This window comes from Cyprinodon variegatus, unplaced genomic scaffold (genome assembly GCF_000732505.1).
Source record: "Cyprinodon variegatus isolate N-32 unplaced genomic scaffold, C_variegatus-1.0 Scaffold1353, whole genome shotgun sequence".
NCBI classification, from domain to species: Eukaryota; Metazoa; Chordata; class Actinopteri; order Cyprinodontiformes; family Cyprinodontidae; genus Cyprinodon; species Cyprinodon variegatus.
The window spans coordinates 65557-83871 of NW_015151806.1; the positions used below are offsets into that span (position 1 = coordinate 65557).

Consider the following 18315-nt stretch of genomic DNA (forward strand, 5'->3'; position numbering starts at 1 on the left):
CCGCTCCCGAGAGGAAACACCTATTAAACGTGTGCAAGAGCGTGCATGAGCCCTTTGTCCTCATGCACGCTCTGTTTAAAAGTTGTTGTTTGCATCGCTTACACAAGCTTACTTTCCAAAAGAAGATTTGCTATTTTTTCCACTATGTCAGACTCACCACCGGTAAGTGAAAATGGGGACGAGCATGATCCACCTGTAAAAAGGGCATCCTGCACTATACCTTTAATTGTCATTTAATTAATCCACATTTTACCACAAACCAGATAACCATTCTTTTCAGTATTTCAGGATAGCAAGATGTCAATCAATGTGACAGCAGTTTAGGGTGCAGTTATTCATAATAAATGTTGAACAGTAACATGTCCTTACTCAATACCTTTTCTCACACTTCTGATGTTTTTTTTTTTTTTAGCAAACCATGGCTTGATTAAAAAGAATAGTTTATCTAGTTCTTTAACCTCCTCTCCCGGCATGCATGCATCTAAAAGAAGTGTTAATTACAAAGTGACCTTAGTCTCTCTGACTTAACTCCTCTTCTTTCTAACTCTGAGCATGGGGATGGCGTAGAGGTTGCTCAGACTGCTGCTCAACAAAGTCTGGTCAGAAGCAGATAAAGTTGCCTCTGAGAAAAACAAAGGCACATGGCAGACACAAGAGAGAAAAAAACAGTAGAGGGGAGCAGAGAGCAATAGAGTGCAGTGATGTCTGTTGGGTCTCTAGGAGAGACCCATGAGCTTGAAGGTCGGCTGATAGAAGGTGATTGATGGTTGCTATCTGCCCACCAAGCTTGTCCGTAGAGAAGCTGCAGTATTGGAGTGCAGTCTATCATCAAGCATTCTGACCCCTTGATACAACTTATAAAACTGAATGCATGCCTCTTGTGCTCTTCTATAAAGGCCCGCTTAATTGTAAAGAAAAAGGAAAAACAGTTTCTGTTAGGTGTTTAAAAAAAATTTTTCCATTTGGCTTACTGCCCTCGTATGTCTTTGTTTGTCTCGAGGCATCTTAAAGTGTTTGAGGGGGGTTCCATCTTTGTACAGTCTAAAAGTCTATCTGTCCATCCGCCGATGTGTCTTTGCGTGTATGTCTGGCCCCGTGGCGACAACTTCTGGCCCTCACAATCCTCGGGAGGGTGTAGTGTCATTTTTCACAGTGACAGGAAGCGGCCTACGCGTTGTAGCTCCAGGTCTCCAGACTAATAGTGTCTGGTGTGAGTCGCTCTCTCTCTTCTACTCATTCATCCTTGCTTTCCTCTGACCACAGTTGCTGTAGGAACAAAAGACAGAGAAAGCAGTCTTGGCAGTGACTCTGTTCGTTTGAGACGGTCCGAGGAGGATCAAGCTCCCATTAGTGAGCAGAAAAGGGCAGAGGCAGAGAGATAGGCATGCTACGGCATAAAGGGGGGAAAAAAATTAATTGGTTTGTGCCTGAACGGATCAAGGGCTGAGACGTTTACTCAGATAAATTAGTTGGTTAAATGAAGGAGCCCTATAACTTCTAAGTGATTTGAAATTCAACTGGAACAATCCGGTTAAGCTGCTCCCTTTCAAGCCCAATGTTTTAAGGCCTTCACATCATGTTAGTTTATTTTTTTTTTCCAAGTTTCAACTCTCTGACAAAGCTGCATTTGTGTTGTTTCTGTTTCTTTTTTAGCTCCACTTCAAAGAACCTTGACGCCCATCGTTCCCTACGGAGAAGTATTCCTGTACAACAACCCTGGCTCATCTCCGGTAAGACGGAGCTCACTCCCACTCTTGGACAAATGATGAGCAGCTTACCAAAGAGGAACCGGCGTTTCTCAGATCTTCTGTACCATCTTTGCTGTTTCAGCCACACTGGCAGCTAACTTCCCTTCTCAGTGTTAATGATGTCACCACAAACACGTAGCAGACTGGAAAATGTGCCTATCTCAGTCTGCCCCCTGAGGTTAATTGAAATGTCACCCTGCTACTAAAGTTAACATAGTTTAGGGCACAGACTTGATAAGGATGTCCTGCTGAAAGATCGACACTCTCTTTCGTCCGATGCTAATCTCTGATGCTCTCCCTAGGAAAAAGGGGCCAAAGACGGGTTGCAGAAGGGGTTTAAGGCCAAGATGAAACAGAAGAAAAAGAGGTGTGTATGTTGATTAAATGCTGCTTCCAAATAAGCTGCAGTTCTTAACAGAAAAAGCATTCTCTCCTGCACCTACAATTTTTAGGCTGTTACAGTTCCTTTTAGTATTCATACCCCTTGATCTCTTCCATATTCTTTATATGTGACAACCACAAACCTCAGTGTATTTGATTCAAATCTTATAGAAATAATTAAAGGTATAGTGGAGGATGTTATTTTTCTAGGTGGATCATTAAAATAAGTGGTCCTCCTAATTGTCAATCATACTGGTGATATGTTTACATAATGCTTGTCCCCATTTTCACTTACCGGTGAAAATGGGAACGACATAGTGGAAAAAATACAAATCTTCTTTTGGAAAGTAAGCTTGTATGAGCGATGCAAACAGCAACTTTAAACAGCATGCAAGAGGAGAAATGGGCTCTTGTACGCTCTCACACACATTTAATAGGCGTTCCCTCTCGGGAGTGGGTACAGGGTTGTACATGTGAATTTTTTCACATGTACAACCCTGGAGATGGTGGGTCTTTTAAAAAATTCAAGAAAATCTTTCACTTTATCTTTAATTAATACTTTTTGATTATAACGTGAAAGGGAAAATAGTTAGGTTTTTATTTTTAGTGTGGTTTGCATTGGAGAAAGCACTACAGACTAAACCTGCCTCCCATTCGCTCAGACAGTGAAGTGTCCACATGTGCTCTTAATGGCCTCTAAGAAGGTCATGCAATCATTCAGATCAGGCGTCCTAGAACAGAGAGACATCTAAAGCTTGAGGGCAGAGATACTTTAGGACTAGGGTTAGGAACCACTGAGTAAAAAAACTGATTCAGGCAGCTTGTTGCTCTTGATTTAATTTGCTCATATCAGAGTGTAAATGCTCACACTCCAGAGCTTTCATTCTCATCTCTTTGCATGGAGCCAATCACAGGTTTAACCTTACTTTAACACTAAGACTCCCAGAATTCTGATCCTACTAGTACTCCCACTGGCAGTCAATTTGATGGGTACATTTTTCCCAATGGACTGCAAGAGTAGTGATGATGTCACCTACTGAAATGGTTCTAGTGTGCGATATAAACCCATTAGGGATATGTAAACCTTAAAACGGGTCCAATATGTATTTCTTACAGGCTGTACTATATACTGTTATTAGTTGTAGTCTAAATTTGTATTGAAAATAAATCAGTAAAATAGATAAGACTGTTTTACTATGCAGGTTTAAAATTTGAAATAGCATTTTTATTTAGAGAAATTGATTGTTTCCCCCCCCGAATATTTCTAGCACACCACCTTTTGTCACATTTATGACAAACATTGTGCAGCACTGACGCACCTGGCACTGTTTTCTTTGGCTCCTCTGCGGCGGAGGGGTTTGGTAACAAAGAAGGTGACGTTCAAACGGCTCCTAAACAAAACCAATGTGTTTATAGCTGCTATGTCCAGGAAATTGTAAAAGACAGTCACAAGCAATCTTCGTGTGGAGCTTTTACAGAATACTTTCACATCATCTGATCTAACATATCCATGCCAACCTTTGTGTGATTATAGTAGACAAGAGGCTTTGGTTTGGCTTTTGGGCTGCTAAGTGGAGCAGCTCAGACTCGCTGTCAGCATCTAGGCCGCTTCCCACCGACCTGTCGTCATCATCGGTCTCTGCATCTCCTCCCGAATTGCTACCATCAATAATTCGAAGCATTTCTAAAGCCTGTTTCACTGTTAGATTTCTTCCTAAAGCCATTTTCCTTATTAGCCAAAGGGTTCTTCAGATTTTTAGGTAGAATGTTGGTTGCTAGGCAACGGTACCAAACATTGATCAACTGTGGGAAGAATTTATAATGCATCTAATAGAGCTGTGGGAGATCACGGTAAAATTAACTGTATTTATATTTTAGGTTATGTTATTTAAAAAAACAATGTGAACATGAAGGAAATATAGAAAAAGAAAAAGTCAGTTAACATGACCGATATTTCACTTCAAAATCTTAGAACCGTCAAATTGACTCTCTTGGGAGTTCTAGTGTTAAATAACTTCTCAATATAGTAACACTATAAAACCAGGCCTGAGGTTTAACAGCAACTTAATCTTAACCAGACAGAGAAGGTTGTTCATATTGCAGCGCTGGGCTTGTTGTTACCGTTCAGGGAAAAAGGGTTGAGGAATGAGCCCCCCCAACAAGGGTTGTAACAGTTTTTTATAGATCAGCAGGGACTCACTACACACACAGTTTGTAGATAAGTTATCACATGAAGTTAGCTGTAAAATTGAAAGGAAAATAGACTTCAAGGTTTATCCACGTGGATACAGTTACAGCTTGTCTAAGTATGGCAGTGGATTTTCTGCTTATGTCCCAAATTATTGTTTTTAACAGCTTAGTAACCTGCAGATTCATGTAATGTGTAACAAAAGCAAAGGTGTTTAAAACAATGTAGGCATTTTACTACTTGTTTTGTCTTGGAGTTAAAATGTTTCCTTTCACTTAAACATTGTGTGTTACTTTTTTAGTGAAATACACTGAAGTTTATCATTTTAAGGTGAAAAAGTTGCATTTGTACCAATCTTTCTCTAATGGAACATACACTAAACTGATTAAAACTTTATTCTGTAAAAATAAGAGGAGCAATTGGAGGTTGATATGAGCAAGTCTTTAATTAGTATGAATGCTTACATATGATAATGAAGATTCTCAGTCATCCAGGTCATAGTCATTCCAAAAAAGTAACAAAAAAAAGTAACAAAAAAACAGAAACTTTGTTTCCCAGTTTCAGACAAGGAAACAAAGTCCAGTGGATTGTATTTTAACTTTTTTGAAATTAAGGCTTACATAACTTCCCATAATTTTGACACCATAGAAAACCAGACAACTTGTCTTCATGCTGACTGTGTTTTTGATCTAATTGTGAAGCCAGAGCCAAAAGGTATTTGACCTTGATGAGTTTTGTTGAGCCAGAAACTGATTAAATATCTTCAGCTTCAGGCAAAAAAATAAATAAATAAATAAATAAAAAAAATAGCAAGAGACACTAAAAGTTTACATCTGAGCTTTATTGACTCCATGAAACCAACATAGCCAAAAAAAAAATCACTGGTTGTTCCGATTTATTTCATCATCAGATAATTTCTCAAACAATTATGCAGTAAACAGAGGTAACTTCAGTTTTATACAACATAAAATCAATATGCATATATTACTCCTGCAGAAAAAAGCAAAAGGAGAAAGGGAGTCCTCCAGCTCCAGCTGTCCAAGGCGACGATGGATATTCGACAGTAAACCTGCATGCAAGCACGCTACCTGGGGCCGGTCTGCACCCAGCTTTTGCCTTGATCCCTGAAACTGCCCCAGTCATTTCGGGGACTAATGGTCCTGAAGATGAGTCTTTAGTAATGGTGGAATGCGACCTCTACTCAGACTCTGTAAACTCTCGAGAGACTGAAAGCCCACAGCCTGATATCTCGCCGTACGCTTGCTTCTACGGAGCTCCCAAACAACAAGTGCTCAAAGTTGGCTGGCTGGACAAGCTGTCACCTCAAGGGTAAGTTAACCTGCTAAGTTCACACATTTTAATCCTCGCTAGTTTTTACTTATAGCCTCAGCTGATGTTTGGTGTGAAAGTTGTTGCAGTGGGCGGAAGTTGCAGGAAAGTAAGCCAGTCATTTTTTGTGTCACTGTCTTCAAAAATAAATTCAGCGTTTTTGAAAAAAACAAACATGTTCCCTTATTGACAGTATGAGCTCTTTACAGCTTTCATGCATTCAAGCTTTATTTGTTTTCTATTATTCTACCAAATATGCATTAACTGCAACCTTTGTTTTCTGGAAGCTACAATACAGTAAAATGAAATATATCAAAGTTTACAAACACAATAAATGATTATTTAGCCATGTAGCATTTCAAGCAGTTTACAACCTTTACAAATAGTCTCACTAAGTATACTAAGAGCATAGTCGCATTTTTAGACAGACTAAATTGTATAAAAATAAGCAAATATACATGGTTTTTTACAGTCTTTGCAAAAATTGATGAATTGGCCAAAATAAAACCACTCATAAAACTACTGGATCATTCATAGGCACTTATTGCCAGTTTTTTTTAAAGCATCCGGATCTAAAATGGGATTTAGACCAAGGGGAAACAAGTAAACCTGTAACAGCTGTGTCACAGGTTCAAGGATAAAGGCCTTTATTCATTGGTTGATTGCTCAGCCCGTTTCGCCACCACTGCACCCTCAGTTATAGCTTTAATGGATGAAGTCTGTTGACGGTTCTGTGCAACAAACCTCTTATTTTATCCAAGCAGTTTCTGATGACGTCATGCACAAAAAAACACACAGCAGCAAATGTTTTAAAACACATTAAATAGGAACTCACTAGAACCCAGTCTGGATCGGTTTGTGTTCACAAATGGCTTTTTTGTCCTGAATCATTGCTTACCCATTTTGAATGAATTATTCGTGTTCATTTTTCAGGTGTTTGACCCATTTCGTGTGACAAATTAAAGCCTTGAATCATTGTCAGGATGTGCTATGTGCCTGCTAGCTCTTTTTATTCACGCCTGCTTATTTCTTGTATTTTAATTGGAACGAATGCAACAGTGTTGTTAGCATTCTAAAATCCCTCTTACTTTCAGCAGATATTAATGCGTTCTCTAGGATTTCTGCACCCTTGCAGTTTATGACCTATGCAGAAATAAGCCACACCTGTCAGTGGAAAGCAGCTTGCATGAGGCCAAATATGTTTCTTGTAGTCACTTAATCTCAATTTGCCAGAGGTGGAGAAAGTATTCATAGGGTTTAGTCAGGTGGAAACACTATTGCTGGTAATGTTATTGGAAATTAGAGGTGCACAAAATCAGGAAAACTTTTAATTGCACTGCTGGTGCTGAGTATTGTAACTGATGTCAGTTATGATTAATTCAGGTTTTCCTGCCTGTTTTGTCTAATGTTTGCAAATTAGTTTTTTTTTTTATTTAGCCTTTGCATCTATAAAAGTGTCAAATATACATAAGTTTTAAATTGTTTACATACTAAGACCAATATAAATATGGCTGAGTTGGCTATGGAGGGTAATTTTCATCTGTATTATAACTGCATTAAATAAGATATCCGGCCAAATACTGCATCTAAGCAATCCTTTGTCATTTTGATATTGTAATAATCTATACTGCAATAACCGTGTTTCCATATATTGTGCATCTGTTATAGAAATCTGCTGAAAGTAATTCAAACGCTGTTGGAAATGTGCAGACACAATGTAATTTTGAGAAATCCTCTACAAAAATGATGCCAGAGAAATGCTGCGAAGTAAAAATAACTTTTTCTGGAGAGAAGACGTAGTAAAGTGCTCACGTCTGTGATTTCTGCTTTGGTAGCTAAAGCACGGCAGCTTGTCAGTTTTTTTTCCTCTCCTGATCCTTCCATAAGTCTTAGATGAAAGATTGAGTTTTCATCCTCCTCTGGGTCTCTTATACCCCATGCGTCTCAAGCCTTTAAATATGTTGAACTGACAAATGGTGCCACGGACAGATATGTGAAGCTGCTCTATCAAATTTATATGAATCTATTATTAGAGAAAGGAAGGAAGGAAGGAAGGTGGGAGTAAGCCTTGTGGTTTTCAGATGGCGGGTAAAGTGCTTTTTCTTTTACTCACTTTGGCTTTTTGGCAAAACCAGATTTCCTTTTTCAGTCTTTTGGCACTGCATACATCAATGTTACCTTGAAGTCAAACCATCAATCATTAATTTTCTTCATATAGTCTCCTTCAGCACCTGATTTGCATGGGTTTGGCAAACTGCCCTTGGGCTGTTGAATATTCAGACTCAATGTGGCCATTTATTTTGATTAGGATAATTGACAGCTGTTGATACGACTCTTGACACTAATGGATCAGTGGCACTCATGATAAAATATGAGTACCTGCGCAGAGTAGATTAGCAGCTCACTGTCTTCATGCCAGTGGAGTTTCTTTTCACTTTTCATGAAGCTCTAAAATCAGGTGTTGATTTTTTTCATTTCTTTAACCTTTGCATCTGTTCTTGCAGAAATTGTGTTTTTCAAAGAAGATGGGTGAGATTTGATGGCGAGAGTCTGGCCTACTACAACAATGAAAAGGTAGGTGTGTGAAGGAGAAACCATCCTCCCTGCTTATTGCATTATGGCTGCTAAAATGTCTTCTCTAAAATTATTAAGACTTTACTGTGGTCCTTTTAACCTAGGGTCACATTGTGAAAGCCTGTTCCTTTTCTTGGCTAACTCTGTACCAAGTTCTTAAGTGCTCCCCTATTTTTCTAATCCCCCTTATTGCCATCATCATTAGCTTGGCAGAGTTAGAAAAGTGGCAAGGACAGAGTAAGATGCGTGACGGGCCAGCTCTATGCACCTCCCCAACCCTAGTGTAGAGTACTCTGTTGTTGGCACCTGACCAGCTGCAGAGTGAGAAGGAATGACAGAAGGCTCTCATGTCTTATTGCCTTCATCAGCGTTTCTCCACCGACTGCACCTCTCCTTCATCCTTCCTCTGTGCGACAGTGGAGTTTGAAATCTGGCTTTACTCATGCAGAGTGGAAGATAGTGATGAGTCAGTCAGATATGAAAGGAGAGGGACTGTAAAGGCCGTAGGTGTTACAAACACACGTTTAGTACAGACTGCATTAAAGTCTGGTTTAGATCCATTTTAAAAACTGTTTTGTGATGTTGGAGTTACCTGCTCTCTAAAAGGTTCTTAAATTCTACTATTCTTTGCAAAAGTATTTGTATCTCAATCATACTTTTTTGCATTTGCAATGACAAAACATAAGACACTTTATACAGATTTCCATGATAGCCTGGAAATGCAAAAACAAATTTATTCATTAGAAGCGACTAGTTTTTTCAAAAGAAGAGTCTGATGTACACTTTAATTCAGCCCCCTTTACATCGATAACCTGAAATAAAAACCAGTGAAGGCAACTGTCCTAATGTATGCAATTTATTCTTCTTAGCAATCCTCTATGAATGAAAAAAAAAAACATTATAACTAAAGAACAGCATTGTAAGAGCCATAAAGCAGAAAAGATAGAATATGCAAGAAATATGTACAGTTCATAGATGCAGTTTATATTATCTTTCATTCTTAGTTCATGTCTTTGTGTATTTCATAGTTCTAAGAAAACGGTTATTGGTATAAAAAATATTTGATGACTGCCCCTTTAAGTAATGTAACTGAGAACGTGCAGGGCCTGTTTGGTCAGAGCTGCGCAAGGCATGGGAGCATGAAGTTTTCTTACCGTGCGCTTTCTAAATTTTGTAACCGATTTGTTTCTAAGTAAAGACATCAAAACTTTAGGAACTTGTCATGTTGTGCACGTGAAGAAATTACTGTGTCTGCAGCTCTAAGTGGTATTTTTTGAAAAACGAATAGAGATTGCCACTACAAGCATCATTGAATAAGAAAGCAGTTGCTGAGAGTCTTTGGAAGCCTTCTTTTCTATTTCTTCACATGTCTCATTGAGGTGATTGCAAAACATGGCGGAATGAGCTCAGGCCAGATGAGGTTATTAATATATATTTTTTTCTTTCATGGAAAACATTTGTGTGAGAAAATTTATATTTTCACGCCTTCCCTACGGCTAAATATGGTTGTGGCAGCATCATGGTCTCAGTTTTTGTTTCTTTTGCAGGGATAGAGATACTGTCCAGTTAGTGGTCAGAGGGATTTTAGGTTTGCCAGCCTTAAACATAGATTTGGGCAAAAAAATATTTAGAAATATTTAAAAAAAAAAAATTTGGTTCTTGGATTTCTTAATAATTTTTATGTTAATTAATGGTGGGAAATGGGTATTTGGTAACCCACACACAAGCAAGATGTCTGAACCCTCATACACCACTGATCTCTATTTATTGGCTTATTGCAGATAGACCGAAAAAAAAACTGAAGTCACCTACCGCAATCTTGGTACTCCCCACTCTTACAGAGTCGCGGCATAGAAATGCCTGTAATGTAATGTAATTACCATAACAGTGTAATTAATACATGTGTATTACATGTACATCATCAATTTAGCATTTTTGGCAAATCATCAGATAGTGTGTGTGTGCATGTATAATATTTTTAATATCTAAGTACAGTATTATTATGCTCAATTAACATTAATATGTTGTTATTAATTTTGATTTGTATAATATTTTATATTACATGATTTATAGACTTCATAATGAATATGCAATGTGATGTGCCTATATATATATATTTTTTTTTTTTACCGTAAATGACAGTAATCTACAGTTACTATGAGATAGCGTGTGTCAAAGGGATGAATTTATCTTCATTTTAAAAGTCTTAAGCTCCCCTGAAAAACAGAACATCATTGCTGTTTGATGCTATAGCACACGTATTGTTTACATTCCGACTGGTCTAACTAGGGAGTACCAATATGGCGGCTAATGTCTTCACAGCACAGTGTACTACCATTGCCCAATCGATATCCAGTGAATAAATAGAGAGCAGTTTCATAGACCTGTAACATTGACCCAATCCCAAACCGGCCCCTAAACACTTCCCCTGAGCAATAACCCTCTATTTACGCATTCCTGCAGAGGGTCCGCCACATTAGGGGCTATCCCAAACCACATAGTGGGTAGGGTGAGATGACTGTTCAGCCCTTAATTAGCGAATCTTCATCAAAACTACGTAGTATTAAGAAGGTCAAATCAAAATGTAATTGAGAATCTTTGGCAAAGCTTAAAAACATATTTTCACAGATGATCTCCATCTCAACTGAATGAGACTGAGTTAATTTTAGTTAAAGCTGACATCTTGATGTGCCAAGGTCCTAATTTTTTCAGATTAAAAGTCAGCCTACTCTTAGGTGAATATAGAAAAACATAAATCAGGAAGGGATTTGCACATTTTGCAAAATGTTTAATGGTGAGCATCAAAGTTCATCACCAGACCAAAATGTTTAGAGTTGTGGGCCTTATCAGGGTCTTTAAGATGTTGAAAGCTGGTTAGGGATAGAGTCCAGGTATCTTTTAAGTATTGACTCATAGGGGCTGAATGCAAATGCATGGCAAACATTTCAGATCTTTGAAAAATGTTTAAAGCCAATAAGAATCATCTTTCCTGTTCCACAATAATCCATTGATTTCTGTGGATCTATTCCCTTAGAATCTCAAACACCTTCAGATTTGTGGTTATAATGTATAAAACAAAAAAGGGAAAATAGTTGAGAGGTAACCTTTACTGATAATAAACACGGCAGCTGCCTGTAACATCTCTGGTGTTCTTTCAAAAAGAATTTCTTGAAGTTCAATATAGAGTTTCTGGTTGCTAAAACGGTGCTTTACATCGTTTTTCTCACTAATGACTGTTTGATGTTTTTTTCTGCGAGAACAGTTTTGTTTGCTTGTGTGGGTGTTGACGTTCTGACCTCATACCCCTTCCTCCAAGGGCCAGCTTGTTTTCACTACTGCAGCATTGCACAACATCACAATCAATGATGTGGGACCTGTCTAAAGCCTGCTCGTTAATCACCTACTAATTTAGCTCTCTGGCTGCCTCTACCCCCCTACCCCCCACCCCCGTACATTTTCTCTTCATTTTCTCTTTCTATTACATTTGTTGCTTTATCAGGGCATGCTTGGTCGACAGCAGGGCGGGACTGGTGGAGTAGGCCTGCAAGTCAGCACTTTAACTCTGTCAGTGAAGTTGCTTCTGTGCTATGAGAGATTAAACTCTCTTTATATACATATATCTATATGTGTGTGTTTGGAAGGGAAAGCAAGTTTTGTTGTTCAGACTTGATCAAAGACTGAACATCTCCACTCTGTTCATGGTTAGCTGAAGTTTTCCACCACCTACTGTACTTGGCACCTTCAGCCATCTACAGGGGTTTGAGTTTCATGCTAGGAAGATTCCTTTACAGTGTGTCAGAAAGAGAAGTTTGAATTTGTTGTTCATTCTCCCACAGTGACGGCTAAGGAAATTGCTTGTCTGCCCTTATATTGATGTCTTGTTGACTCTAGGCTACAGAAGCTACATGTCTCAAAATAAAGCAATGTGTTGATATATTCCAAAAAACAAGCAATAACTAACCTACTGGGAAATTTCCGCCCAGTATCTTATTACTTGAAAAGTTCTCAAAATTCACGATGAATCTGTCGACCCTTTGAAGTGTTGACGGTCGTACACAAATAAGACATACTTGCGGTATGCACTATATTAAGATTGAAAGTGATGCTGGGAGTTAGTCGTTTATTCCCTTCCTATACACACCTCAAAGATGGGCTATGTTCTCTCTGTATTGTCTAGATATGTTGTTGGCTTTGGTCCATGGCACCTACAATACAAAGCATTTTTAATATATTACAAGGCTAATGTAAGTAGGCTACTTACTTGGAGTAATTAGGCTCATTTTCTCCTTATCTGAACCCAGAATCTTGGTAAAGTACTCCAACTTTGACCTGTTTCAGCAGCCATTGTTGTGATATTAAGATATGTATAGTTGTGCAATAATTAATATTTGCTCAAGTAAGGGAAGAACCCTCTATAAAATATATTAATATACCCCCTTTTTTTTTTTTTTAATCATATACTATACTATGTTAGCCACTTAAATAAATAGTAAAATAGACATGACTTTAAATGCCGTATTGCAGGTTTTTTTTAGTCTTTTAAAAGAAAAAAAAAATCATGGTACGTCTAACTCACTTAACACGAATGTCTTAATTTAGGGTCTTAAATTAGCCTAAAAATAAGGTTTCTTTTTTAATCTCACCACTTTCTCATTTGCTATATAATGAGTAGCAGACAGGAGACATATTTTGTTAAGATTTAAGCAGATATAGATATGAATATTTTTATATTTTAAATTAATACTGCAAAAGTACAATAATACTGTGATATTGTACAGCTAACACTGCAGTCTCATATAGATTATACAATGCAGCATACAGTGAGGACTATTTAAGATAGAATATTTGGACACTCACCAGGGATACATTTTTCAAAATTAGACATGTAGAAAAAAATTGGAGGTACTTTGATGCTTTGAAGCTCTTTGCAAAATTCCATTTTTTGTTTTTTTTTTACAATTAATGTTTTTCTTACAGAAATGCATTTAATTTTGCTAAGATTTAGAATAGTTTTATTTTAGTTACTCAGTTTGTATGGTGAGAACGACAGTTTCTTGCAAATTTTACTATATTTTACCTTTTTGTTTAGCTAGTTTAGTTAGGTTTTATCTGGTTTTTAACAAGACTTTGAAAAACAACAACATACACACTTCGAAAGGGGAACCCTACTTTCAGGTTCATGTGGATTGGATCAGTTTTTTTCAGAGTTCATGTCTCCCTTCTGTATTTCCTTCTTTATAAAAAAAATAAACCTAAAAAACCACTTTTGTCCCAAAATGTAAGTTAGAAAAGCATATTCATGTTTAATGGAGTTATTACAAATAAAACAAGAACATTTATCTTTTGAATAAATCATCTTATAGGAGAAAACAATATATTCCCTTAAATGGTGCAAATATTTAAAACTGATGCTAAGTTTCAGATAGATTCTGGAAAATAGACAAAGTAAATTGGACACAAAACAGTCGAAAAATATTTAAAGTTTTTTTAAACCTTCTTGATATGTAACTACAAAGAAAGTTAGCAATAAATGTTTGTTTTTTTAATAGTGCAGAGTCCAACTAAATAATGGTGATCTTCAAAAAAAGAGAAAAACTTACTAAAATCTATTCTCACATTATTATTTTTTTTCTAGAATTTCTGTTCTTTTTCTTTCTCCAACTTTCAACACCCAAAAAGCTCTTCTGTAGTTTGAAATCCTCTGGGATCTGCCAGCCCCAGACAAACTAATCGCACTTAATCGCAGTCCCAGCTTGAAGGTCTCTGTCCGTTGTGATGTCATCATAGGGGTAGCAGAAGTGGCGTGGGAGAGTAGTGAGATCTTCAGTCTCACTTCTCCCTCCCTGCTGCATTGCCTCCAATCCGTGTGATCAATCATGCCTTTCGCCCGATTTCGTCAACTAAGGGATTGGCTTTAGAGAATGCTTTGGGCTTGAGATGTAGTCTTCAGGGTCCTGGTCTACTGTCATGTGTACGTCCGTGTGTGCTAAGGGAAAGCTGGGCTTTGTGGTAGTGGAATAAGAAAGTGAAAATGGAGATTGGGGAAAGGGATAAGGGTGGCCATAAGGCCAAAGGGGAGATGGGGTTTTAGGATCAGGGATCAGGCACTGTCAGTCTGCCAGGATGTGTGTCTGAAGCTAAACACTTTCTTAAAAAGCCATGAAAGCTTAACTGCTTACAGCCATACCTCCACTATCTTCCCTAAATCTTTGGCTCTGTAATGCAAAAACTCATCCAACTGAAACTTTCTTAAACAGAGAATGTTTATGATATACTGTCTTTGCATTTTACCAAGTATTTGTGGTGCAAATGTTCATTTGGGTTGCAAGTCTACAATGACCTTTATTCCATTTCATAAGTGATTAATAAATTGTAGATTTTAACCTAACAGGTAAGTTAAAAATAATAATATTTTTATCATCGTTATTTATTTATCTGTGTAGAATTTAGTGCTATTTTCTTTTTCAAAGGTCTTTCAAAAATACTAGGAGTGTTCTCAGGACAAACCATTAACATTTCTCAATAAAGTGTCAGAGACAGAGGCCTGGTTTTTCATAAGATCACCTCAGTTTTAGTTTGCATCTCTATGAATGAAACTAGATTTCATAATTTCATCACTAATAGATAACCAACATTTATCTCACACATTGGTTTTTAACCACCTACTGTAGTACTGTTAATAACTGCCTGTATTTTATGAAATGAAGTGTCTGTTTGACTCTTGTGAGCCAGATAAATGGCTCTGAGGCTATATGAGCCTGGAGTTGGACACCTGTGGTCTGGAGTATTAATAAAGTGCTCTTTAGAAAGGAAACGCTAAATAATAATAATAATAATTCAGTCATGTCTGCAATACAGAGCCATATTCATATTTAATGTTTAAACCACATCCCTCTACTCAATTTAAATATTATTTTAATTCAGTGGGAACTTGGCAACCTCAAATATGCAATCTAATCTTCTACAGTATTGAAATTGTTTGCTTTCAGTTTTACCTCAGGTCTTTGTAACAAGTTTTTGCGACATAACTCAAAGATTTAAGTCCATAGTTAGGTCATAGAATTAAGCATTGGGTGCAGGAGCTTTTCCCTGTGGGCGCAGCAGGCTAGTTTTCCTCATTTGGATTGAAATCAAGTGACTTACAAAACCGTCAAGGCACAGTAACGTATTATGTTTAAAGAAAGTATTTCGATCTATGGAACAATGTTAATGATCATGCTTGAAATCAGAAGAATCAGAAGATAAAGGAGGTACACAGCACTACTTTGCCTTTTTGTCATCTCTTCAGTGTGACCTTTCTCATGTGATTCCTGACATCAGCGGGTCAGTTTCATCCACAGAACAGCAACTAACTGATTATTCCTTTTTTCTTGGTACACCTGTTGTAAAATCCTCAGTTTCTGCTTGCCTGGCACCAACAGTTGTGTCATTATTTGAGTAACTTTAATCCCTTTTCTTTTTCATTTTGGGAGCTGTGGAAAAATAATAGTAATTTAATGGCTGTTTGGATTGTTTGGCAGATTCGCTATTGGCAATATCAAGCAATTGAACTGTTTTAAAGTGGCCAATGAGTGTAATTGGTAAAACAGCAACAAAGCAGCTTCTACAATCTAAGCAATTTTTCTGTCAATCGGTTGATGGTTTTTAATCTTAAAAAGAATACAAAGCAAAACACAGAATACAGAGATGGGAGGACTAAATTCTTTAAAACCTATTGCATTTCCTCAATACTAAGAAAACTGTGTTACAGCAGCTTTATTTGATAGTATTGTCCCCATTGGAAAATTAGATTTTCTGCCTGGTGAAGACCAGAATAAACTTCTTTTCTGACAAAAAACTACAATAAAAAATACACTTTGAGAAAAAAGGTTGTTCAACTTCAAAACGTGAAGAGTGGAAACTGCAAGAAAATAGGAAAGGTGTAAAAAAAAAAAAAATGCTTTAAGGAAAGTAAATGTTATTAATGTTGATATGTAGATTTTTTTTATCACTTAAGTTTTAGATTTAAGCTTATTGTTCTTTTAAAGGTGTGTTGGGTAGTGGTTTTTTATCTATGGTTGTCTGATGCTTGGATGACCAGAATGAACAGATCAAAGCTACCGATCAGAACCGATCAAATAAAGTACAGTACCTGCCTTTCCAACACATTCTCACTTCCAACTCAAAGTTGACGCTTGGTCAACCTCCTGCGTGTCAGACTCTGATGAGATGGGGGCCCTTTCGTTACAGTATATATTTAAGTACAAGATGCATGACAGACATTTTATCATGTGACTCACACGTGACCTGTGACAATGTTTTTAGCCTACAAAGTTGATAGCAGTGTACAGTATGGTTACCTGATTGCATGCCATCTCCTGGGCCCTGGATGGGGGGGGCATGGAACAGAGCCTTCAATATTTTATATTTTCCTATTTTTTACTTTCTTCTGATTATCTGTTGCAGTACATATGGGGGAAATTCCCCCACCTGCCTCGTTCTACATTGCTAAGCTGTTGACGCAGCTACTTTTAAGTTTATCAAGCTGATATACATACTGTAAGGCTCACTGCGCTTCAGGCAAAAGCAGGAAAATCAAAACCTACATTTCCCCCCCCGTCCTGAGTCAGGCAGCCGCTCCATCACTTTAACATGGAAGCGTTACGGGCAGCAGCTCTTAAGCCTCAAGACACGTAAACGGCATAACCTTGAATAACCCTCTTACCTGCAGAAATGTGGTCACAGCTTGTTAGCACGAACTACTCAAAGGTTCCTGTCAGGATAGTTGGCTATGTTTGCTAGGTGAACTTATAGTTAAGACCAACAGGTATTAAGAGGTTTTGATGCTTTCATTTTGACTGACGTGACCACCAGGTGCGTCCACGGCTGCATCAGGCAGGTGCTGCTGCGCTGGAGGTGAATAAATTGACAATCCTGCTGTACAGCCTAAACTGCCTAAGAAAAATTAGACCATCACATTTTGTTTTCAAATCCAAACATGTCACACAAGCAGAAATCAATAAATCGTATCAATTGCGACTGGAGCATGTATAGAAACTGCTACATAGTCAAGAAATTAAAGTGGCAAAATTTCTATCTGCAAGTGTAAAAATGTCCATGTTAACTGTGATGCATGCATTAAATAAAAAAGAAATATGTTATTCCTAAGAAGATGGAGGATTTATTTTTTTCTTATTTATTTAATTAACTATTAATTGCAATTTTTCTTTCTTCCAGAAAAAATTTTACGAGGTTGTCGGCTTGCCTGTTGACATGTATACTAGTGTATGTTTGGGTTTCTGTATTAGGGTTGACGTAAAGAAGAGTTTGCCTTAGTTTTTTGCAGTTAGTTAATGTAAAATTTTGTCCAGTTCCTGCCATCACTTTCCATGTTTGCTGCACATTCATAAATGACCCCCTCATCGCATCAGTGCATTGACCAAAGCGCTCATTTTGGACGGGTTGAAGTGAGATTGCCCTTCGGTGAGCCCACCAGGGGGACACAAGGACATGTCGATTAAAGTAAACTCAATCTTATTCCATGTTACATGCAAATATGCAAAATCCCACTAACATAAAACTTGCTAATATAAGTAAGTCCATTACTTTTTTGTGTCATGTCCTTCCATATTTAGACTATGTGGCTGGTTATTAGTAGTACCGTGATTCTATACCCAGGTGGCCTTGTCATCTTAAATTCAATACCAACTTTCAATAGAATCAAAAGTAGGTTTGGAGTTGTATCTTAAAAGTGAATATATTACTTTAGAGGTGGACCAAATCATGCTTGCTGTGTTGGAACCCACACAGGTGAATTGTCCCACTCTGAAGGTTTCCCCCCCAAGTTTCTGCCGTTTCTTGTCACCCGCCAGCTCTAGATTTTTAGCTTTAATGCTCCACAAAATAACTGTTTGGGTTCATTTTCACTCCTCTCACCTTTTCTGTTTAATCTCAGCAGGAGCTAACTGTGCAAGACCCACCTGAGCGCCAGATGTCATACAAAGTTAGTGACTTGCTGATGCATCTGGAGAATATAAAGCTAGGTGATATTTTTCACCAGAGTACATGAAAAAATGACAACAGGAATCGAATGAAATATGGATGCTGACGGACAGG

At 37.7% G+C, this 18315-nt stretch overlaps 1 protein-coding gene across 1 annotated transcript in view; it reads left to right on the top strand.

The window, feature by feature from the left end:
• Positions 1 to 18315, top strand: part of arap2 (ArfGAP with RhoGAP domain, ankyrin repeat and PH domain 2) — a gene marked incomplete at its 3' end in the record, with an annotated part of 133956 nt that overhangs the window by 25311 nt on the left and 90330 nt on the right. Inside the window, exons 4-7 of the mRNA XM_015402490.1 lie at positions 1654 to 1730; positions 2051 to 2115; positions 5314 to 5646; positions 8151 to 8220. Coding sequence (XP_015257976.1) covers positions 1654 to 1730; positions 2051 to 2115; positions 5314 to 5646; positions 8151 to 8220 — 545 coding nt within the window. The remainder of the gene's footprint in view (positions 1 to 1653; positions 1731 to 2050; positions 2116 to 5313; positions 5647 to 8150; positions 8221 to 18315) is intronic.